We start from the raw sequence: 24,636 nt of genomic DNA on the forward strand, positions 1-24,636 counted from the left end.
GTAGAATTGTCATTTTTAATTATATTAGCTCAACCTATACATTAGCATTTAATAATTCTTCCAATTGTTTATTTAGATCTAACTTTATTTGTGTGGAAAATGTTTTGTAACTGAATCACATGGAATTTTGCAATGTGATCACAATGATACCCATGTAACTCTAGGATTCTTCCTGTTCCTTAGTTTGTAATATCACTTAATTGCTTCCTCTCCCTTTTTTTGTTAACTGATTGAATATGCAAAGGTGTATAAGGCACAGTTATTGCCTTCAAGGAATTTATAATCTGTGGAATGGCAAATAATACAAACTCAGATAATTTTAATTGCTTAATTTTCCATTTAATTCAATAATTCAGTTCATCATATGTACCACCACTAGCTGGACACTATAATAACAAGCAGCCAATTCAAGATCCATGGCCATAGAATAAATGTTTGATTTCTTCCTCTCCACCCCCAAGATGACCTCATAGAAAGAACTGTAGAACATATAGAATGTTTTTGAGAAAAGGCCCTGAGAGCTCACCCAGTCCAAACCTCACATTCTACAAGTGAAGAAATAGGCCCAGAAAGGGTAAATAGTTTGCGAAGGCCACAGTTAGTGACAGAGTTGGGAGAAGAGCTCCTCATCTCCTGACTCCCGATCCAGTTCCCTGTCTATGAAACCAAGAATTCTGAGGGAATGATGCATGAAGGTAATTTTTTTCCTGATTAAACTTAAGAAAAATGGAATCCTTTGCAAAAAAAAATTAGGGTTTTTCCTTAATAAAGCAAAATTAATGGATAATCTCTCAATAGTAGCCAGAATTGCATTCCAACATGGCCAAAGGGTAGGTTTGTTCTGCTGACTCTATGTATTTGTGGGTATGCTTTATGAACATGAAGAAAAAGAAAAAAATTATATTTATTATAATTAGCTTGAGATGGTTACTTTTTTAAAAAAAATTCCCAAACCTCATGGTTCTTTCTGGTTTCAGTCTATTTCTCCATCTTGTCATTGGGACTGCTGATTAACAGTTACACTGACCAGGTCTTCATTCTTTTTTCCTACCAGGCAAGATCCAAATCAATTGTGAAATAACTTAATAATAGAAATGGGGTGCGGAGTGGGAGAGGAAAACAAGAATAAAAAAATCTCAAGAGCTGAACATAAGTTCATCTGATAGGGCTGACATTTTTGGCCTTGCAGCAATGGGAAGGAGGCTGGATATGGAGTTGGGGAGGACCAGTATTCAAATTCTGCTATTTAATGAGAGCCTTGGGCAACTTACCTAAACTTTCTGCTATGGGCCTCAGTTTCCTTATTTTACAAAGAAGGACTAAATGGGCTCTACAATCCCAGCTTTGGTCTGATCGGCTTGGTTTATTGGAGGGAAACCAGAGACAGAGTCTTATCTCAGTATTCCTAATGGACCTTCCTAACTGGAATTTATCTGGACATATCTTATAGAAAATTCTTAGGTATTATATTAGTAGCACTTCACGAGACAGGGGAGGGGGAGAGGGGAGGGGGGGAGGGCTTGAGGAGGGGTGTAACAGTGGCTTGTCCAGGGTTACAGACCTGACATATATCTGCAGCTATTTCTGTGGACTCCGGGTCAGGTGCCTTCTCCATTGTGCAACCCCGGTTAGATGGCCCCTGAGGACCCTTTCACGGTGCAATTCTCTGAATGGAAGTATAGAAGTATAGAAGGAATAATATTCCGTGTGCTCAGATTGTTCCTGTAGTGCCTGGTACACAGTAGGTGCTTAATACCCGCGTAGTGTAAAGAAGGAGAAGGCTGGCAAGCTAAATCGGCCAACAAACATTTATTTAGTGATGGGGAGGAGAAAAAAAAAAGCAATTGCAAAGCTTTTCATATTCTGAGTAGTAAAGAAGCCGGTCCCAGTGGTGGTCTCTATGGAAGCTATTAATTACTTCCCGGGTGCGGGGTTAAGCACCGGGCATACAAAGACATAAATGAAACGGTCTTTCCCCTTGGCGGAGTATCCGCGCAGTGGGTAAGGGGCTTCAGAGCCGGCAGTAGAGTGGGCAGCACAAAGAATTCTCGCGATGACCTCACAAGGCAGGAGAAGGGGCAGTCCATTCCCAGTCCCCGCTCGCTCTGCTTGAACCCCGGCGGTTCGCACCCTGCCGGAGAGCTTCTCGGGACGCCCACGCGCGCCATGCCCGCCTGGGACGCCGGTCCTTAGAGCCTGGTCCGGGAAGGCGGAGCAGCTAGGAGGGCCGGACCGGAAGCTGGCTGGTGCCTTTCACACCCTTGTCCTTCACAGAGCCGTCCACACCCGGCTGCCTCCGTCACCCGTGGGACCAGAGCCGGGCGTGGGTCAGCCGCCTGGTCAAAACGAGCATCCTGGCAGAGCACGGGGTAGAGGCCGACTCGTTATCCGGTAACTACAAGGTGAGTCTCCCCGGCCCTTGGTGCTGAGGACCCGGCGGCGGTGTTTCCCCATCCTCTAACTGGGAAGCTCGCGGGGCTCCCGTCTCCTGCTGGTTGGCAGCACAGCCCAGAATCTCCCGCCTCACCTGCAGCTGAAGCTCATGGTGACCTGGGACGGGTGAGACTCCTCCCCCTCGCCTCCTGCAGAGAGCACTCTCCTTCTTCTGGACGCGGGCTGTGTGTATTCTCCACCAGCTCTGGGTGGAATTTCAGATGATTCTTGCCTGCCAGACAGCAGCAGTGTCTATTCGGAGTTCTTGCTTGTTGAGGAAGGGAGAGGAGGCAAAAGTCATCCCTCCCTTCTCCCCAAATTATTCTCTTATGTCAAATCTAGTAAGTAAACACCTCCGAGGCTAGGGTAATTATAGTAACTTTTACATAGTGCTTTAAAGTCTGCAGAGTATTTTAAATGTGTTCCCATTTGACCCTCACAATCCTGGAAGATAAGTTCCTCTCCCCCCCCCCTTTTTTTAAATAGTATCTAATTTTTCCAATTACATGTAACGATCGTTTAAAATATTTGTTTTTAAAAAAATTAATTTTGAAAATACATGCAAAGAGAATTTCCAACATTTACCCTTGCAAAATCCTGTTAACAAGTTTTTTCTTCCTCCTTTCCCCCTACCCCCTCCTCTAGACAGCAAGTAATGCAATATATGTTAAACATGGGCAGTTCTTCTATATGTATTTCATATTTATCATGCTGTACAAGAAAAATGAAATCAAAAAGGAAAAAAAAAGAAAGGGGGAAAAAACAAGCAAACAACAACGAAAAGGTGAAAATGCTAAGTCCTGATCCACATTTATGTCCCACAGTCCTCTGTCTGGCTATGGATGGGTTCTCTTCCATCACAAGACCATTGGAACTGGCCTGAATCATCTTATTGTTGAAAAGAGCCATGTTCACCAGAGAAGATCATTGTATAATCTTGTTGCCATGTCCAATGTTCTGGTTCTGCTCATTTCACTTAGCATCAGTTCATATAAGTCTCTCCAGACCTCTCTGAAATCATCCTCCTCATCATTTCTTACAGAACAATAATATTCCATAACATTCATATACCATAATTTATTCAACCATTCTCCAACTAGTGGGCACCCACTCAATTTCCAATTTTTAGCCACTATAAAAATGGCTGCCACAAACATTTTCACTTGTGAGTCTCTTTCCCTCTTTTAAGATCTCTTTGAGATATAAGCCCAGTAGAGACACTGGATCAAAGGGTATAGACAGTTTGATAACCTTTTGAGCATAGTTCCAAATTACTTTCTAGAACAGAATTCATTACTTCACCAACAATGCATGTGTCCCAGTTTTCCCACACCCCTTCAAACATTAATCAATATCTTTTCCTGTCATTTTAGCCAATCTGAAAGGTATATGTTGGTACCTCAGAGTTTGTCTTAATTTGCATTTCCCAGGCCAGCTAGGTGGCGCAACAAATAGAATACCAGCCCTGAAGTCAGGAGGACCTGAATTCAAATTTGAGCTCAGATTCACTGCCTGTGTGATTCTGGCCAAGTCACTTATTCCCCAATTGTCTCAGCAAATAAATTAATTAAATTGCATTTCTCTGATCAATAGTGATTTAGAGCACCTTTTCATGACTTTAAATGGTTTCAGTTCCTTCATCTAAAAAGTGTCTGTTCATATCCTTTGACCACTTATCAATTGGAAAATGGCTTGAATTCTTATAAATTTGAGTCAATTCTCTATATATTTCAGAAATGAGGCCTTTATCAGAACCTTTGAATGTAAAAAAAATTTCCCAGTTTATTGCTTCTCTTCTAATCTTGTCTGCATTGGTTTTGTACAAATAAAACTTAACTTAATATAAGCAAAATTATCCGTTTTGCATTCAATAATGATCTCCAGTTCTTCTTTGTCCACAAATTCCTTCTTATTCCACAGATTAAGAAGTTAATTATCCTTTGTTCTTCTAATTTGCTATAATATCGCTATGTCTAAATCATGAATCCATTTTGATCTCATCTTGGTATATGGTGTTAGATGTGGGTCAATGCCTAGTTTCTGCCATACTAATTTCCAATTTTCAGCAGTTTTTGTCCAATTGTAAATTTTTACCCCAAAAGCTAGGGTCTTTGGCTTTGTCAAACACTAGATTATAATCATTGATTATTTTGTCCTGTGAACCTAATCTATGCCACTGATTAACTACTCTTTTTCTTAGCCAATACCAAAGGGTTTTGATGACCGCTGATTTTTAATATGGTTTTAGGTCTGGTAATCGAGTTGACTACCTTAATTCCCTTAAAATTCTTGACCTTTTATTCTACCAGATGAATTTTGTTATTATTTTTTCTAGCTCTGTGAAGTAATTTCTCAGGAGTTTGATAGGTCTGGCACTGAATAAGTAGATTAATTTAGGTCATATTGTCATTATTATTATATTAGCTTAACCTACCCATGAGCACTTGATATTTTTCTAAGAGATTTATTTGTGTGAAAAGTGTTTTGTAGTTGTGTTCATATAGTTTCTGACTTTGCTTTGGCAGGTCCCAAATATTTTATATTATCTACAGTTATTTCAAATGGAATTTCTCTTTGTAGTTCTTGCTGCTGGACTTTGTTGGTAATATATTCAAATGATGATTTATGTGGATTTATTTTGTATCCTGCAGTTTTGCTAAAGTTGTAAATAGTTTCTAGTAGTTTTTTAGTTGATTCTCTAGGATTCTTTACGCATCATATCATCTGCAAAGAGTGATCATTTGATTACTTTAATCTGTTGTTCTTCTCTTATTGCCAAAGTTAACATTTCTTTCAATATTCAATTCAATTCAATTTCATTCAATAATAGTAATGGTGATAATAGGCAAGTTTATTTCAGAACCCCTGGTTTTATTAGGAATGGTTCTAGTTTGTCCCCATTACATCTGATGTTTGCTGATGGCTTTAAATAGATGCTACTGATCATTTTAAGGAAAATTCCATTTATTCCTATACTCTCTGGTGTTAATAGGAATGGTTGTTAGATTTTGTCAAATGTTTTTTCTGCATCTATCTATTATATCTGCATCTAATCATATGATTTTTGTTAGTTTGGTTATTAGTCAATTATGCTAATAAATTTTCCTAATATTGGACCAGCTCTGTATTCCTGATATAAATCCTACTTGGTCATGATGTATTATTCTGAGGATATCAACATTTATTTTTCTAAGATATTGCGTCTCAAATTTTTTTCTCCTTCCCTTCCTTCCTTTCCCTCTCCTCTCCCCAAGGCAGCAAGCAATCTGATATAGGTTATACATGGACAATCAATTTAAATATATTTGTAGGTAGATCTTAATACCTCATTTTACAGAGAAGGAAACTGGGGCACAGAGAAATGACATAACGTGTACAGAACTACACAGTAAATGTATAAGGGTAGACTTAAACTCGGGACTAAGTGATGTCAGGTCCCGCTTTCTAAGTCCTATGACATTTAGCTGCTTACCGAGAACTATAGCCCTGTCCCCTCTAATTTTTTTCCCCCTAGAAGCTTCATGTGTAGCTCAAAAGAGATGACTATAAAATGGCCTATAAGCATTAACGGGCTCTCTGAATGTTTGCAGTTGCCGGTAGGAGAAACTCTTCCTGCCTCCTTTGGGCTTCAGCACCGGTAGCAGCTCTGTGTGCTCTTTTGGATGAGTTTTGAATGTACAAATCAAGCTGTGGCAGAAACTGCATCTGAGCTGAGTTAGCTCAGAAAGGAAGTCTGGGTCTTCCTCCCCTAGGGAAGAAACAGCAAAGGACAGAAATCTGACAGCATAACCTTCCTAATTGAAGGGCAGTAGGTAGGGAAACGACTGCTGCCCCTGCATTTGCAGACTGTCCCCCATGCCGGGAATGTATTTCACTTCTTTAGAAAATCCTTAGTTTCCCTCAAAATTCAGTTCTGGGTCCACCTTTTACCCAAGATTGCCCCCTTCCCTAGCCTCCAGCCCCACTCCCCCAATTACCTTTCTTCCATACTGTCTACTTTCCTCTAGCTTCCCAAATCACCTCATCCCCAAATTCCCATTCTTTTATCTAAGGATCTAATCTCACACCTTACTAAGGAAATAAGTTGTCATGAGTTGCTTTTTCCCCCCGTTATAGCATCCATCCCTTATTCTTTGATTTTTAAAACTCCATCTCTGTTGAAGAGATGGCACTTCTCCCCAAGGTTACACCCTACCTACAGTCCTTGGTCCCATCTTCTCCAGCAGATCGCCCCAATAATCACTACTTATCTTCCTTGTCTGTCCATCCCTCCCTTTATCCTTCTGTGTCTAATCTCTCTCTAGTGTCCTGACTCAGAGACTGTGTAGTCTTGGGCAAGTCACTTAGTCTGCCTGAGTTTCCTCATCTGTAAAATGACAACAACAGTACCTCCCTCCCGGAAGGTCCTGAGGAGCCGAGGAAACACTAATTGGGAAGTGCTCAGCACAGTGCCAGCTACAGGCAGTCATCCCTACAGGTCCCTTCATCACTGCCAGTAAGCTTATGCCCCAGCCATACAAGGACCCCTCCCCTCACACTGTTCCCCTCATTTCTTTCCTCTTATTCCAGCCAAACTCTACAACAATGCTGTGGGCCTCAACTTCTCTCTCTTCTCAGCCCTTGGAAACCTGTCTCTGGACTTCCTACTGATCTTTTCTCAGTCCCCCTTCCCAACACAGGCCCGGCTTCAGGACATTTCTGATTTCCTGGGTATAATGTCTTCCTTTTGGGCTTCTCCTCCCCAATCATTCTTTCAGAGTCTCCTTGGCAGGGCTGCTGTCCCTCCTTGTGCCCTGTAACCACAGGTGTACCTCAAAGCCCTGTTCTGGACCCTCTTCACTCTAAACTTTCCCTTGGTGACCACTTCAACTTCCATGAGGTTCCAGTCATCGCTGACTCTTCATGTACCTTTTGTGAGGTATTCTTGTCAAAGAAAGCGGCTCATCATTTCCTTCTCCAGCTCATTTGACAGATGGGGAAAGTGAGGCAGACAGGTTGAAGTGATTTGGCCAGGGACATCCGGCTTGTAAGTGTCTGAGGCTGGGTTTGGACTGGGGAGAATGCAGCTTGCCGACTCCAGGCCTGGCCCTCTCAGCACTGGCACCAGCCACGCCAGATTGCAGGCTTGCTTTTGCCTGATTTGTCTCCTGTGTTTGGGATGTACTCCCTCCATCACCACTGGAACTGCTGCTTTTCCTTCACAACCCAACTTCGGGGGCCTCCCACCTCCTCCACGTGAAGTCTTCCCCGGCTTCCCCACTGCCTTGCTTGCATCCCTATGCTCATGTCTTGAGCACAGACGCTGCTCCATGCTGTACTTTGTCTCCCAGGACCTGCGCCTGACGCAGAGCGGGGGCTTAGTATACCTTTGCTTATTGATTTTCTGGGACTGAAGAGGCTGAACAGTTAGTTACCTTGGGGAGGAAACGGGATCTGTGATTTATGGGTCCGCAAGCCAATTGTACAAGTCCAGCCACCACCAAGGCAACATCCTCGCAGCCACCTCCATCAGTGTGCTCTTTCGTAAGGTACTGGTATTGTCTTTTTTGCTGAGACCCCTTCTCTAGCAGGTGGTCTTCAATCCACGTTCATTTAACCAGATTGTACTTCTGGGAGGGGGGAATTGTTTTTATATCCAACTGCTTACCATTTCAGGAAGGGGATGGTAGAGGGGTGAAAATCCAAAGCTTGAAATTTTCAAATGAATGTTAAAATTTGTCTTTACTTGTATTTTTTTTTTTTTTTTTTTTTTTACGGAAAAGATAAAATACTATTTAAAAACCAGAAAACTGCATTTGTTATCAATAGGAGCAGATTCCTTAGTAAGCTAATCTCTTCACTTTAAAAAAAAAAAAAAAAAAAAAGATAACATAGTTTAAAATAAATAAGAAAAAAAAATGTTAAAAGTGGTTAAAGTGGTCCCAAGCCCCAGGTGGGGTTTTGCTCCGATGTGACTTAGCTCTACGCCTTTATATATTATTATTGCCTCCCTTTCCTAAAAAGGGATTGAGCAAAACTGGAAGAGCCTGGGTTTGGGAGGGGGCTCTGTACACCTTCTCTCCTACTATTTTTATGCCTGAAAGTTTGGTTTCAAGAAATGGAAGAGTCATGTGACTGCTTGGCCCTGGTCGGACCCCTCTGAGATTATCACCAAGCCCCCTGGTAAGCCTTCCCTTGGGGGGAGCCAGGGGCACCAAAATAAGGGGGTGGGAGGCTTCCTCGGCCATGGGGACTCATGGGGCAGTTTGTCCTCAGGCTCCACGGTGATCTGGGGGAATGTCTTCTACGTGCTGCTCTTTGGCTGGTGGCTCTCCCTGGTCTACCTCCTCCTGTCTGGGCTGATGTTCCTCACCATCCTGGCCACTTCCTATGGTTGGTCTTCCCACAGGGTTGGGTCACCTCTGGATTCAGACTTGGTCATCTTTGCAGTAATTTAGTGCATGGAGAGTGGGATGGATTGGGTCGGGAGCCTGGGGTTAAATTCCCTTAACTTGTTATCATTTCCCTCAGAGCCTCCATTTTCTTGCCTGTAAAGTGGAAATGATGGTACCATCTACCCCATCCTCCTATACAAGACTGTTGTGTGCTGTTTCACAAACTTGAAAGCCCTCCGTAGGAGTCACTTTTCATTTCCAGAATGAAACAACAGACTGACTATAGGAGACCCAGGCCCATGATAGAATTCTCGGGGACCATCCATGCTTATTCCCATGGTATCTATTTCTGGGGTGATTTCACAGAGCCTCAGAGGTCATCTGATGTAACCCATACCTGAACCTGAACCCATACCCCTACTTGAACAAGAGCTCCTTCCCAATACCATGAGAAGCAGCCATACAGCCTTAGTTCAAATACCTTTCTCTGTCCATCTTCTGGAAAGGAAGGCCTTTTCAGAACTCATTGGGTCCTTTCCCCTACAGGGAAACTATGCTGGCATCTCGCTGGATATTTGCTCTGGCCATTTGATAAAGTGATCCAGAAGGTACAGAAGCGAAGGGAGGTGGACATAGGGAGACGCAGGCAACAGAGTGGTTTGGGGAAGAGTGAGGGGACAGAGGGGAAAGGAGTGAGACAGAGAAAAATCCTACCTTAGGAGACAAAGATGTTTAGAAAATTAGTCTTTGTAAGCAAAACATACCTCCCTCCTTCCCCCAGTGGGACTATGTAAGGGTTTCTGATTCCTTCTCCATGATTTTGTCTTGAGGGTTTGCACCTGCACACACGAAGGCCATGGGGCCTTGTTCCTTGTAGGCATATAAATACTCTCCCATACACAGACACTGCTTCTTTCTAAAGGTCAGTGGTAAGTGAGCTGTGGAGGGAAGGACAATCAATTAGAAATCAGAAAAATCATTTCCATGTACTTTGGCTGTACTCAGAAGTGCTCTTGGCCTCCTGTTTTTTGCTTTTATATTCCTCCTGACTTCCTTCTTCCAGGAACATTTCTCCCTTAGGCTGTGCAAGGATGCTGGTGACTGTGACTACTTCTTCGAACCAGAGACCACCCCACTTCTCAGCCACCTTGATGGGCCACTCAGGACACAGAAAGCATACTCAAACCACCCAAAATATAGTCACTGGGTAATCCTGTTCTTCTTACACTCCCCCTTCCCTTCTTTTTTCATCCCTGATATTTGAGGTGCAGAGATCAGAGATCTCCTCCTGTGCCTTTCATACTAACATTAACATATTTTTTGAGCTGTGTGTTTTTGTATTGAGTTAGTCTCTTTTACTGTCTCCAATTTTTTCCATCAATCACAAAATGGAAGCAGAGTAAATATTAACAGAATAAGATACCTAACTACTATAAGCTGTTTCAAAAAGCAGTGACTTAGACTCTTTTCTTTTTTCCTTCATGAAAACCCTTCTCCGGGAGGACAGAATCAAAGAGCTTCAGGGTCCCCTGTGTAAGTTGTTGGCATGGGACAGAATAGCACGAAAGGGTCATTTCCTCCTTGGTCTTCTCTTGCTAGTACCGAGTCAGCACTTACATCTGGCTTTTCCTGGGCTACCCTGTGCTCGTCGTCATCCACAGCCTCATCTGCTGCTTTTCCTGGCTCCTAGTGTTCATTATTCCAATTGCAAAGATGAATGCCAGAATGGTGGCCAGAATCCTCCTAGCAGACCCAGAGCAGGTGCATGTGCAGACAATAAAGGTGAGGGGTCTTTGATGGAGGAGGAGGTGCCGGAGTGAGTGACCTCTCATAGCTCTCATGGACTTGGGACCAGTGTCCATGGGCAGGTTGGGGTATAGGCAAATGAGGAACATCCGCTCAGACCACATCATTCAGTCCTTAAAGTAAGACAGGAAGGAGGGAAAGACAATCAATTAGAAATCAGAAAAATCTTGATTCACATTCCTTCTCTAAGAATCATAAATTTTATAGATGAGAAAACTGAAGTTCCAGAGAAAATTCGTGTCTCTCCCAAGCTCACAATAAGCAGCAGAGCCAGTACTTGAATCCAGGAATGGCTGGTATGCACGTCTTTGCCCTCAGTATCCTTTTGTCCTCTCAGAGGCCTCCACAAAGGCCATTCATCCATAGCAATCCAAGTCCAGTCATCTATTCACCTATTCTACTATTTTCCAATTGTACGATATTGGTCAGTTTTTGTGAGGCTCAGTTTCCTGATTTGTAAAAATGGGTATCTATCTGCCTTATCTACCTTACAGAGTAGTTAAGGAAACCTTGGAAACTGAGAAAATCAGTTTGTAGAGTCTGAAGTGTGCAATATGAGTTTTCCTTGTGGTCTCTAGCCTTCCCTCTTCCTTCCTTCTACTTTCGGCTGACGCTGAGCTAAAATCAAATAGAGCCAGGATCTGAACTTGCATCTTGTTGAAGGAAGAGGAAAGTTCGAGTTTCAATTGTTATTAATCTTCTATTAGTCTTTCTCCTTCCCAACCCAAGCCCTGGTAGTAGGGATCCTAGGATAAAGGCAGTAAGAGTTGGAAGGGGCTTTGTAGATCCAGTCCCCATTTTACAGATGAATGGAAATCAGTGCCTAGAGAGGGAGGTTAAAGTGATTTAGCTAGAGCCCTGCAGCTCATTAGTGGACAATGACATATACCTGGAAACTCTTTCCCCCAGAAGCCTCCTCTTAGTTTAAGATCCTGTCAGATCTTTGGGACTTAAAGCTCAAATATTTTAATGGATCTCAAAGAATATTTTCATAGAACAGTTAAAAAGTAGAAAATGGTAGTCAAATCCCAAAGCTCCAGGCAACCCAAGTCCAGCTTCTGCCCACTTCTGTCACCCTCACAATACTAATGTTGCTTTTTTGGACCACAGGAAAGTACAGCTTTAATACTGACTTTCCTCTGCATTCCTATTCCCTCCCTCTTTCCAGGGCTCTCTGTGCAAAAGGAAACATGGGGTAAGAATAGGGAAGGTATGTCCTCTGGTGTTCAATGAACCAGGGAAGGGTCCAAGACCAGAGCCCACATAACCAACTCTCTGTATTCCAGAGGACTGTAGGGGGGACAGAAGAGATGGGATGTCATAAAAAATGGGTTTGATGTAAATAGTCCTTCAGAAGAAACTTGCCCTTCTGAAAGTCTTCTGCCATCCTGCTTCCTACCCCTGCTTTAGCCAGAGGCACCCAGGGATGCTGCCACACTCCTGCGCTGCCACCGTGCAGCTAGCTCCTGTTACTACAAGTACACCTTGGCCGGTGTGCACGTCTTTGCCCTCAGTATCCTTTTGCCCTCTCAAAGGCCTCCACAAAGGCCATTCGTCCATAGCAGGCCTGTGGCTGGGAATAGTGGGAATGGATCGACTGAATCTGGGCCGAGGAAAAGGAAGGACGAAGGCTCAGCCCCAAGCAGGAAGGAGCAAGCTTTTGGCAGTGGAGCTCTCCTGGGCCTGCCCGGGCCTGCCAGGAACAGAATCCGCTTCTGGGAGAGTTAGCCCAGGGTTGGGTAGTCTGGGACAATAGTCTGAGATGAAGGGGAGAGCCTGGAGGGCGCGGGAAAGAGGCTTCCTACTGTTTTGCTGTCAATAAAGGCACATCCTGTTTGAGAATTAACAAGGGCTGCTGTGCCCCACAAAGCCATGAGGACAGGGCAGCTTCAGGGCTGCACCTTCCTGAAAGCATATCCATCGTTAATGCAGCAGCCTCACACCTCTCGGTGAACACAAGAAGCGTTGCAGCTGCACATCAGTGCTGGGTGATCACGAGTGGGTGCTAGAACCTTCTTTAAGCTTCCCCAAGTTCAGACAAGCCTTTAGGAGGGCTAGTTCAAGAACAGTCGAGGGCAGAATGCCAGCAAGTATCGGATTCTGATAACCCATGAGAAAATTCTAACCTGTGGAGGAGCAGGTCTCTTGCCAGAAATGTAACCCATTCATTCAAGGTAAATTCCTGAATGCATGGGTACATTTTATAATCTCTGCCCCAGGTACTTCTGAAGCATCATGTTAGTCTTGAGTTGCTGACTCCCTTTATGGAGCTAATTACCTCTGAAAACGCTGAATAATATCATGAGAAGGTCACTTTAACTGTGACCTTGAACAACCCCTGTGCTATATAAGTTTTGCAATTGGCCTCTGGCAAAAATAAGCAAGCAGCGTGGCTTGCACTGATGGAATTTGGCAAAGAAGATAATCCTGAAATGGGGGGGGACGGGGTTCACATCTCCAGCACAGGTGTCGGAGGTTAGAGCAAACGCTGGGCCCCTTACAGAAATGCAGGGCAGTGGCCGCTGGGGAAGAGTGAAGTATGGGGAGGTGGGGACAGAAGGCCAACTGCTGCTGGTGATGGATGGAGCCAGAGGCAGGGCCCCGACCCCCTGTGAATAACTCGGCTGGTTCTGTGGGGGGTTCTGCTTAGAGACTCGGGAAGGGAGTCCTCTTCCTTAACTGCTGTCTCAGACCTCCTGCCGCTGGTACTCATGACCCTGATCTTGGGCTACATGGACAGCCAGAACCAGTACACAAGCTCTCTGGCCAAGTTCAGCCTCTCCCTCCTGTCCATCATGCTGCTCTCTTACTTCACAGGCACAGCCATCGCCAGGTACTCACCTGAGACCCTGAGTGAGGGTCTCAGCAGCTGCTTGGGTCTCCCTGCTTTTTTGCATCCAGACCGCCAGAGGCGCCAGGATGGTGGGAAGTGCTAGGCCTAGAACCCAGAGATCTAGGGACCTAGCTCTGTTGTGGGCATCAGGCACCAGGCCTGGAGGCAGGAAGACTTATCCAGGACCCACTCTGGCCTCAGACACTACTAGCTGTGTGACCTAAAGCACGCCACTTTACCCTGCCTGCCTCGGTTTCCCCATTTGTAAAACGAGCTGGAGAAAGAAACCACAATATCTTTGCCAAGAAAACTCCAAATGGGTCCCGGAGAGCCAGGACTAAAATGCCTCCACAGCCACAACTGCTCTGGCTTCCTCTATGCATCCTGAGTGGCCTTGGGGTCAGGGGATGTGGATTTGGATTCCACCTCAGTATCTATGTGATCTCAGCTAAGTCAGTTTTTTTTTTCCCTTTCATTTTAAAGAGGAAGTTAATTGTTTATTGATTTTTTTTATCTTGTTATGAGCCTCGGGAAAGGGCTGGGCATACCTTAACAGTAAGCAATTGTTATTGACAGAGCAGCTCAAAAGCTACTGGTTTCAAATAGAGCCGGCTTCCCAGTTAGTAACAAGTTCTGTGGCTGCAGGTCACAGGATCCTAGCTCTGGAGCCAGTCTAGGCCAGGCCCCTCTTTTTGCAGATGAGGAAACTGAGGCCTGTGAGGGTTGAGTGATTTGCCCAAGATTACGCAGGTAGTGTGGGATCTGAATCCAGGTTCTCTGACTCCAGAGTGAGCCATTATTCTACTTTAGTACAGTGCCCAAATTGAGGCTGAATGACTTATTTGAGGTATTGTAGCAATTTGTGCACTGGCAAGGATTAGTTCATATCTGTGATCCTCCTCAACTTGGAGACACATCCTTTGATGAACATTAAGTGACCCAGAAATATCCAAGTATCTTGCAGTGACTCCAGCACAGCCATCTTCTCAGCACTGACCGTTCTGAGCTCTGTGGCCTGTGCCCAGTTTCTGTGCTATGGAGTTTCTGGGCAGTCCCGGGCGAGGTGACAAGGGACAGCAGCCTTCAGCCCCATTTTTGTCTTGATTCCCAGCATTTCAGCTCAGAGCTCTTTTGCCGTGGGCGCTGTAGTGAATGCCACATTTGGCTCCATCATTGAACTGACACTTTATATCACTGCCCTGATGAAGGGGGCCCAGGAGGGGAACAGATGCTATGAGGAGGTGGTGAAGTCTGCTCTGATGGGGACTGTGCTGGGCTGCATCCTTCTTGTCCCGGTGAGTCCAGCTAAGATGTTTCCTTGCTCTTCAAACTAGGTATGGAGGGCTTAAGGAGCCTGGGAAGAGCATAGATCAGGTCAGGAGTTCTCATTTGGCTAGGCAAACGTTTCCATGGCCCCGGGAAGGTCTCCAAATCTGAGACTAATTGCGGCTTCTCCTTTTTCAGTCCTCCCTCCCTTCTCCATATCCCACCTCCATAACAGGCCCATGGCCTACTATTTCTGGAGCTGCACAAGTCCTGAGCAGACCTAGCATCCACCTGCTTTATTTTTCCCATGAGGGAGCCGAGGCCCAGGTAGGCTTTGGGCCTATCTATGGTCTCACAGTTAATAAGCAGGACACACAGGATGGAGAGCCTGGTCCTCTAATCCCCAAGTCAGCCCTCCTTCCCTAGACCCAGAAGCCTCTCATTAAAACCAGCAGGTTTTTCATGCCTTCAGAAAACAGCCCCTCCAGAGTGCAAAGTGTCACAGGGTGTCCTAAGAAAAGGAAGGCCCCCTGCTCGCCCCAGTCTGAACATTCAGAGCTTTGAATTCTAAAGCTCCCTCTTTCTTCCTCTGGCCCCCAGGGCCCCACAGAACTCACTTTCACTCTTCTCCTATGAAAGGCAACAGGCAGCCATGTCTGCTCTCCCCTTGGTCCTCCTCAAAGTCTTTAAAACTAACAACTTGTTGTTGTGTCCTACTTTCTAGAGCCCCTAAACCAGGGTGATTAAAATATACCTTCCTAGAGAAGAAGTGATGAGACAGGACTCCTGAGGATGGTGGAAAAATAGTCTATTTCAAGGGCTTTCCCCTTTTTATAATGTAACAAAACCAACACTGTGCACGTGGGACCACATAAACAACTTGCTATTGTATATAGTTTGCCACCTGGTATCACTCTGCCTCAGTCTCCACAAAGGTTGTCACAGACAGGCCCCTCTGACTTTTCAGAGAGGCTGAGAGCCTTTAAGGGAGATGGGAGTCGAACCAGACATTGTCAGGAGGTTACCTCTGGGCTGAAGGGTCTTATATCTCACCCAGAGTTTCCCCACTGTCTGTGACCATCTATTTTTTTTGTCATGTGCAAACATGAAAAGATCGTATTTTAAAAGGGCACCTGCCTTACTGCACCTCTGCAAGCTTAAGGTGGATGGCTCCCTATCTGGCCTACCTTCCCACCCCACCCCCACCCCCCATCCCAAGGTCTGACTGGAGGTCTCAGTAATCCTGGTAACCCAGGACATTTCTGTTCAATTCACTGGTGAAAAGAGATAGTCTACATGGGTCTTTTGCTTCAGGAGAGAACTCCACAGAAATGGAAAACTTGAGAGCCAGTGGGGTTCTGAACTTGGTCTGTGAGCTTTTTCTTGATATTTTATTTACTAGTCCTTTTTGTAATCCTATGTACTGTTTTATATATTTAAAAAAGCATGGTTCTGAGTTCTATAAGGCATCCCCAGACTACCAAAGGAAGGAGATCTTGGACACAAAAAGGATGAATTTAGAGTATATATTGTATGTCTTTGCTATTTATATTCCCAGAAACTGCACAATGTTTTATTCATTGATTTAAAGGAAGGTTGCCATGAGACCTTTTCTAAAATTTGGAATCCTCTTCTGGTAACCATTCATATTAAAAATCTCACTAGCAGTGTTCCCAGAAGTGACGGAAGAGGTCAAGCTTTCTCTGATTTGAAGAAATTCATATTTTGTGCATGACATTTTTAAAGAGGTAAGTGAAATGGCAGGTGCTAAAAGTTGCATTTGTTAACACAGCTGACTAAATTAACACAGCAGCATGACAAGTTCTTTCTTTTGTAATCCTATCTTCTTAATACATTCTGTCTCCAAAGATCAGACTCACTTCCATGGAATCAGTTCTCTAAACCACAGTAGACATTTTTGTTAAGTGTGTATAAAGTGTGGGGATAGGAATCCTTGCATTCAGAAGCTTGGACTGATAAAGTACCAAGAGTTTTTTGTTTTCTATTTCTCTAATATATTTTATGTAGTATTGTCCATTACACTTGTGTGAGCCCCAAGGTGGGGCTGTTTGCTCTCCTCCTCAAAGCATCTTTTTACTTATCAAAATATCACAATATACTGTGTCCTACCAAAGACTGTAAGATAGGGATAGTCCAGTCCCTGTCACAGAGTAAGAAATGTTTCACTTGATTCCAGCTGAGTTAGCCCTCCATTTCCATCCATAATCCAGAATTGGATTAATGAATTTTCCACCTGTAATTGCTTTAGAGGAGATACTCCTATGCTATTAACCTTTTTAGTGCTAAAACAGGAATACCTGACATCTTAGAATAGATATCCAATAAGTGATAGGCACCTACATGTGGGGCTCCATGCTAGACAATGAGGATACCGTGAAGTCCAGTCCATCAGCAGGCAAAGAAGTGCACTCTAGACCTCGGTTGCTACTTGGACAGAACAGATGCTTAACTTAGTGCTTGCCAATTTACTGTGTTGGAGGAGGGAGAAGGAAAGGCCCCCTGGAACTTTTCTCCTTTTGTACAGCAAGATAGTCCATAGCAAGGAGGAAAGGAGGTAGAGAAGGGAGAGAAAACATTTGAATAAAAACTTTTCTAGTGGGAAAGAGCCTAAGATTTCAAATCAGTGGATCAAAGTTCAAAAGCCACTTCTGCTCCTTAGACCTATGTGTGCCCTTGGGCCTTAGGCTTTCTTCTGAAGTGAGAAAACTGGGTTGGATGAAAAAATCCTTCAAGCCCCTTCTAACCTAAACTCTGATCTGATGATCCCATTGTTTCCAGGGTCTCTGCATGGTGATTGGGGGAATGTACCACCCTGAACAGAAGCTTAACCACCAGTCAGCAGGGGTCAGTTCTGCCCTGCTCTTCCTCTCTGTGGGAGGTAAGCCAGAGGTATGGGGTGGGCCCAAGGTGGCAGTGTTGGGATGCACTTACCTGATTCAGGTAACAATGTACCAGCACTCCAGATTGGAAGTAGGGGCAAGAAACATTCGATCAAGGTGGAGGGTGCTTTGGGACAGCTAGGATGTGCAGGGGATATAGAGCACTAGGCCTGGAGTCAAGAAGATTCACTTTCCTGAGTTCAAACCCAGCCTCAGACACTTCCTAGCTGTGTGACCTGGGCAAGTCACTTCACCCCTTTTGCCTTACCTTCTTTATTTGTAAAATGAACTGGAGAAATGGCCAACCCTCTCTAATACCTTTGCCAAGAAAACGCCCCATTGGGGTAACAGAGTCAGACATGACTGAAAAATAACTGAAAAAAAAAAGAAGATACATTTACATTTGCATTTACAGCAAAGCTGAAGAAATCTTTTTCAAAGAGCTTGTAAAGTAAAACCTGCCTGTGTTCTCCCTGTTCTGATTCCACTTTCTCCTAATTTAATGGTGACTAAGGGAAGAATCTAGGAGCTAGGAAGAACTTCACAAGTCTAGTCTCCAACTTTTTAAAAATGTAGTTCACGACCCCATATGGTATCTCACAACTGAATGTGGAGGGTCACAAAATTACGACTTATCAATCAGCTAATGTTTGATGTGTACATCTATTTTATATATCTATATGCACAGTTTGGGGACAAAAAAGGCTTGTGAGTGGGCAAAGTTTAAGAAGGCCTCTTGTCCAGCTCTCCAGGCACTCCCCCTTTTACAGATGAGGAAGGTGAAGTCCAAAGGTGGTGACACTTAAAGAGTCCGATAGCTGAAATGGGACAGAAGAGACCCAAATCCGGGGCTTTTTATTGCATGTTTGGAGGTCCTTTCTACTGTTGCCCCCTCATCTCTCCTGTTGGTGTAGGAAGCTCCAAGGCTGCTCAGATTTTCCCAGAAAGGAAGCCTGCAACTGACAATCCATATGGGTTCAGATCGCAGGTTTCCCTTAACTCCAGCCCAATTCCTACATCTTGCCTTTATTTATTCCTTACTTTTAGCCTAAGAAACAATGTTTTCGTTCCTTGAGATTCTAGGTCTTGTGTTAAGCCCTTTTTGCTTAGCACTTTGCCCTTTGGGAGGTAGCCGGTTTGTCAAACTGGAGGGCCACCATGACTTTGGGACACATTTGCTTGACTCAGGAGATATATGGAGAACCTGTTCTGAACCTCCAAGACTTGAGTGTCAGCAAGTATAAGGACCAGATGAGTGAGATCTCAGAATCCTAGGTATCCATGGGACCTGACACTAATTTCCTGGCTGTGGCAGGTGTCTTTGCCCCCACACTTTTCTCCAAGGTTTATGGAAGATTGATCTGCAGGGAGTGCCAGAATATTACCCAGGACCCCTCGGGGAGCTATCTGTGCCACAGCTGCCAGCCTGACTTGGTAAGTAGAATGCCTTGCTCTGCCCCACGACAGCCCAGTGCAACCTCATGAAGTACTAAATATAATCCTAACTCTAAATGTGTGCTAGCCCCAGAATCCTCCCCTAATTATACCACCTCCTCTTCTGAGGTTTACAAGTCAATAAACTCATCAGATATTAGATTAACAAGTCCTTTCTGTATCCTTTTTTTTGCACATACACACACACATGGCAAATAGTCTTGGCAGAAAGGAGACTTTCTAGTAATAGTAGTATATAAAACTCCTCTATTCCCTTAATCATAGAATCAAGTATACCATGATCACTTAATTAGAACTTTTTTTTGTTTTGGATTCTGGGGAGGCACAAAAGGCATAACATGGAAGTGATAGGATAGCTTCTAATCCCTGCCCACCTAATTAATGCCTTTCAGATGGAGAACAATGGAACTCTCTACTACAATCATGTCCAGTGAGTAGGACCTTATGACCTGAGGGGAACCACTGGGCATCCTTCAGAACCAGGATCTGACCACTTTGCCCACTTCCCAAATGTTTGGGATTTCCTAGAAAGGGCTAGCCTTATTACTTTGAGCAATTCCCTTCCCCTTCCCGAACTTAAGTGTGCAAGGTGGCTGCCTGGTATGTGGAAGAGGCACTGGGTTTGAATCCTAGTTCTGTAGCTTGCCATGGAATTTGTCTTCTCTCCCTCTCTGGGCCTGATCCCTCAGTTTGATCTTTTTGAAATGAGGGGAACTGAAGGGCATTTTAACCTGAGACTCTCTCATTCCTCCTCATCCTTTGTGGTCCACACATGTGGGACAGGGAGGGCTTCTGAGAGTTGAAAAGTGACTCATTGCAAAGGAAGTGCATGACTGCATCTCCCCCACCATGTACGCCATGGCTGGACATTCTCCACCAGTCCCCTCCCTGGCTGGGGCCACGGCCTTATCCACCTTCATGGTGGCATTGTGTTGCAGGCCCTTGGTGTACACTGTGTGCCTTCTGCTCCCCGCTGCCTACCTCGTGGGCCTTCTCTTCACCCTGAAGACCCGCTCTCCTAGCTACGTTCTCCACAGCAACCGTGGCCCCTGTGAGTGGCCTTCCTCTGGGCTGCCCTGCCCCTCCCTACACAGCAATTAACCAAGTTTCTCAGTTAGGAAAGGAGAGCCATGGGGGCTGGGCAGAACTTGAGGGGGCTCCTAGGCCCTTAGAACCAAATTATTCAAGCAGGAGTTGGGTTCTCCATGCCCCCCCAATCTTGAAGCAGCACACAGAGTCAAAGGCAGGATAAAAGCATCCCCAAGCGGCATTAACTTAGCCTTAACGGGGGCTCACTTCTGACTTTTCCCTCCTTCGTCCCCCCCCCCCCCCCCCCGGCTGCCAGGGCCCAGGCCCCGTTGCGGTGCTGTGATTGCCTGGCCACGATGGTGCGCGCTGCTCTTGCTGCTGCTGTCTACCTTCGGCATGTCTGCCTGTGCTGACCTGGCCACAGAGCACATCAGTCCCATTCTGAAGAGCTCCACAGTGTCTCAGGTGAGTAGTCACCATCTCCACTGGAGGCAGGGCCCCATTCAGGTGTCCAATGTTGGGGAGAGGGCTTAAGAAAAAACTAATGGGCTAAGGCAGAGACCCCTTCCTAATCCTGACTTGGGCTCCTCTCTGACCTTGGTTCCCTTCTCTCTCCCAGCCCACTCATTTCACCAACTCAGGGGCCTTCCACCTATTTAGTGTCCACTCTCATAAAATGGCTTGCATGAGGACAATTCCCATCACATTCCCACCCTTGCTAAGCTCAGCCAGAGCTGTTCTTAGGCATCTGCTTCCCCTTCTCCTCCCACCTTGTCCCCTAGGACTGCCTCAACTATCTTAATGGCTCTCACAGTTTTCTCTGTTCTAAATGGGTAACATCTGGGCCTCACTGCCTTGGCCCAGGAGAACTACAGCAATAATCTGCCCCTGACTAAGTTAGCCCAACTTGTTGGTCCAATTCCAATGCTTGTGCTGGGCTCTTATTTAGAGGGGTTTTCTTAGATGGAAAATTCTTTTTTTGGTGCCTTTTGAAGTGATATAGAGGCTTAGCAGAAGTTGGGGTCCAAGTGATGTTCTCGTTGTTCTCCCAGTATTTTATAGGAGTGACTGTGCTCGCCATGGTGCCTGAATTGCCCGAGATTGTCAATGGGATTCAGTTTGCCTTACAGAATCACCTGAGTCTCAGGTGAGATGTTATCTGTATAGGGGTGGAGGGATAGGACAATCAGGAGGTGGTGCCAGCTTCCTGTTGACAGACCGCTTCCCACCCCAACCACACTCTCTTGGAGGCTTCCTGTAAAATATACTTCCCTAATCCTTCCTTAGAGATCTAATGATCTACACTGGCAACACTACAGTTAAATTCTCAGCTTGAAGTTAGCAGGAAAAAACCTTGTTAATGGAACTGAAATGTGGTAGGAAATATCTCCAGAATAGCTTTATTATAAATTGGATAAAGAGTAGGGAAGTCATAGTAGAAAGTATGAACTAATGAGTAAGGATCTGGGTTTTAATGCTTGCTCTTCCATTACCTACTTGTGCCACCTAGGGCAAGGTAATTAACCTGTCTAAACAGTTTGTTTCCTTATATAAAATAGCATTAGAATGGATCATTTCTAAAGTCTTTCCTAGCACTATGATTCCAAGTACTCTGGGGATATCACCACCAAGGGGTCACAACTATTTCAGAAAGAAATGCGTTATAGCTGCCACCCTGGGTGAAATTCAAGAAATGTTTGAGCTATCCCCCCAGGAGGCAGATACTGTCTTCAGGGAAAAGGGAAAAGTAAGCCCTAGAACATGGTAAGCATGGGATCCTGTTTCCCACAGTTGTTCTTTTCAAGTGGGCAAGCCCCTCTCAAGTTGTTAATTTTGCAGATAAAAGATTGTACTCTCTGTTCTCCATCTCCACCTCAGGCAGAAGTTAGCTTTGTAGCAGTAAGGGCTGGGAAAAGATTAGTCTAATACTGTAAATGAAGTGCTAGAAAATCTAAGTTTGAATGCTTTGGTGAGGCGCTGGGCCTAGAATCTGGGGCCAATCTTAAGGCTGTGTGGGGCCTGACTGCACTTGCATTTGGGGTTCAGCTTCCTTTTTCACCACCTCATCCTCTACCCACTCTCCAGGTAACTCAATCCCTCTGCCACTGATAATCAGTCTTCCCTTTTCATTATTTGTAGCATTGAGATCGGCAGCTGCATTGCAGTTCAAGTCTGTATGCTGCAGATACCCATCCTGGTGCTGTTTTCCATCTTCTATGTAAGTCATAGTGAGAGTGAAAATAATTTTCAGGGGATCATGACTTCCTCACATTTAAGACGATACCTAGAGCATTTTCTCAAGGTGTCTTCTGCTCTCAGGAATCCAATGGACCTCCCCTAGGAGACAGAACACTTCCTTCCATGGACATTCATACGAATCTTGCTTATCTTTTATAGTTATCTTGGCCTTTTTCAGATATACATGTTCACTCAAGGAGGCTATCAGAAGGCATAGGTGTCCCTCCGGATTACTGAAGACCTCTCAGACTGGGAGAGGCCAAATAACTCAATGTGCTGGCTTATTTCCCCACCTACAAAATTACAGCATGTTCTATGAGGACACAATGTAATGCTGAAATGACTTAAAAAGGGACTCCCTGAGGTCCTAAAGCCTTCCAACCTCCATGCCAAAATTTCATGACCCCATTACTCTCTTCAGCCAACAGGATTCATGCTGTTCTTCAGTGACCTCCATGTCTATGCCAGCATGTTCAGTGTCATTCTTATGAATTATATCTTCATGGATGGCAAGTGTGACTATTTTCGAGGTAGGTTTGAAGGGAAAGGAGGAAGGGGAAAAGAAAATAGCCTGGCTATTAGAACTTCTTTCCAAGTACTCTAAATTTCCCATTTAATTCTAGGTGCTAGCTCAAACTCCAGGTAGAAAAGATGTATGATATCCTAGGTAACCTGGTAGGGTGGGCTCTTGCATTAGGCAATATTGAAGAGATATGGTAAGTAGTTCTACTTAAAACTAGGCTTTTAACTAGTCTCTAGTTTAGAGAAAAAGTGATCTGAAATGGCTATTAGCAAAAGTTATTAAAAGTTCTGAGTCTGCTCTCAAGTTGCTGAACTATGAGCTCAAATGTATCCTTCCCTCTCCCTCCTCAGGTACTGTGCTGGTAATGGTCTACTTTCTCCTTCTTGCTGTCTATTTCTTTGCTCCTTCCCCTGCTGGCTGCTGACAGATGCATCTACTGGATTTAGCATGTGGCTGCATTAGAGATGACAGGATACTTTCCTTTGAGGTGGAAAGGCTCATCCAGGTTACATGCAGAACTACACTGGGAAACCAGTAGAAGTCAATCCAAATCTATCTCCAATCTTAATACCTCTCCTCTCTTGTTTTTATATTATGGGAACTATAATGAACTAAAACTTTGTACTATAAAACTTCATTCTCCTTCATTTTGTTTTTAAGTGGGAAAGAAGAGACTTGGCTAATGAGACCTCACTTTTCCCTTGGTCATTTCTGCCACATCCAAGGATAACAAGGATAAGTCTACAAAGAGACCATGGTAGAAGTATCAGTTTCAATCTGTATTATCTCCTTCCCTATTAAAATATGTAAGATGAAAAAGGTATCTTTGACCAGTTAACTCTGCTGCTAGCAAGTCCTAACAAAATCAGTATCTTTTATCAGTATCTTTTATTTGAGTAACTGTTGCATACTATTGCATCTGTGTTTTAAGGAGAATAAACTGTCAAAATAGTAGGCATAGAAAAGTGGAAGGAGGAGATCAATTATACTGAATTCCCTTCTCTTCTACACATCCTTAATTCAGTAAAGATTAGATATCAATCCTACAAATGAGGACACTACTTTAAAAAAAAGAGCTCTGTTAATATGAACTGGTTGTGAAGCCACTTTCTCACTGAAAAATGATAGAAGGAAATTATTTCCTTATTCAGAGAGACAAGATAAACCACTTGGTTTTCTGGGTCAATGCAAACTCCTTTTACCTAAGTGGAAACAAGGAGGAGGTATCTGAATGTCCTTGGAGATGGTATTTAATGTTTTCCTAGAGGGACAAACAAAATTAAAATTTGAGTCTGCTTATGGAAAGCAGAACTTTGACAAGAGTATCAAAAAGCTGTGTCCAAAAGCAGCACTATTTTTGATGGTTTGGGCAGATGATAGGCGTTTTGACAAATATATTAGCTTATAAGAACAGATCATGTACAGATCATGTAGAGGAGGATGTGTCTTCAAATGTGAACAAAGCAGAGCTGTGTAACCTGATCATGGGCTGTGTGTACCCCTATCCTTGGTTTTTTGCTTTCCAAATATATCTATACCCATGACCACCCCCATCATCTACTAAAGCACATTTTGCACTATTAGGCATGTAGAGGTGGAATCATCAGTCCCTGACAATTCTTAGCATCTAATTTAACTCACTTCTTCCTATAGAGGAGGCAACGGAGCCTCAATAAGGTGTGATTTTGCCACACTGCTAGTGGCAGAGTCAGGCCTCATAGAATCTAGGCACTGAATCTAGGCACTTTATATACTTTTGTGTTATATTACTATGAGCAT

At 44.3% G+C, this 24,636-nt stretch overlaps 1 protein-coding gene and 1 long non-coding RNA gene across 4 annotated transcripts; one reads left to right on the plus strand and one right to left on the minus strand.

Moving 5' to 3' along the window:
• The first annotated feature begins 542 nt into the window (after positions 1–542).
• LOC141543085 (uncharacterized) lies at positions 543–23,676 on the plus strand. 3 transcript variants are annotated; one of them, XM_074267938.1, is made up of 19 exons: positions 543–695; positions 2,275–2,402; positions 8,517–8,595; positions 8,689–8,805; positions 9,354–9,415; positions 9,871–10,014; positions 10,407–10,589; positions 12,024–12,126; positions 13,305–13,446; positions 14,558–14,741; positions 17,512–17,611; positions 18,928–19,046; positions 19,460–19,497; positions 20,006–20,118; positions 20,413–20,561; positions 21,149–21,243; positions 22,236–22,314; positions 22,756–22,864; positions 23,208–23,676. In XM_074267938.1, the coding sequence occupies exons 1-19, from the start codon at positions 683–685 to the stop codon at positions 23,279–23,281; spliced, it is 2,031 nt and encodes a 676-aa protein (XP_074124039.1). In that variant the 5' UTR covers positions 543–682; the 3' UTR covers positions 23,282–23,676. The 3 variants fall into 3 exon arrangements, with proteins under 3 accessions (XP_074124039.1, XP_074124037.1, XP_074124038.1); XM_074267936.1 differs by having other exon boundaries at positions 554–695; positions 8,517–8,805; XM_074267937.1 differs by having other exon boundaries at positions 554–695; positions 8,517–8,805; positions 23,518–23,676.
• Positions 1,791–10,564, minus strand: LOC141543087 (uncharacterized). The gene is made up of 2 exons (XR_012482325.1): positions 10,425–10,564; positions 1,791–9,745 (listed from the first exon to the last, which is right to left on the minus strand). It is a non-coding gene; the product is annotated as an uncharacterized LOC141543087 (long non-coding RNA).
• Positions 23,677–24,636: the final 960 nt, after the last annotated feature.

This window comes from Sminthopsis crassicaudata, chromosome 5, assembly GCF_048593235.1.
Source record: "Sminthopsis crassicaudata isolate SCR6 chromosome 5, ASM4859323v1, whole genome shotgun sequence".
Taxonomy (NCBI): domain Eukaryota; kingdom Metazoa; phylum Chordata; class Mammalia; order Dasyuromorphia; family Dasyuridae; genus Sminthopsis; species Sminthopsis crassicaudata.

Coding starts and splice junctions, on each gene's coding strand:
- LOC141543085 (XM_074267936.1), top strand. Junction 12,127..13,304: donor TGTGCACGTCTTTGCCCTCA/GTATCCTTTTGC, acceptor CTGCTGTCTCAG/ACCTCCTGCCGCTGGTACTC. Junction 13,447..14,557: donor ACAGGCACAGCCATCGCCAG/GTACTCACCTGA, acceptor CTTGATTCCCAG/CATTTCAGCTCAGAGCTCTT.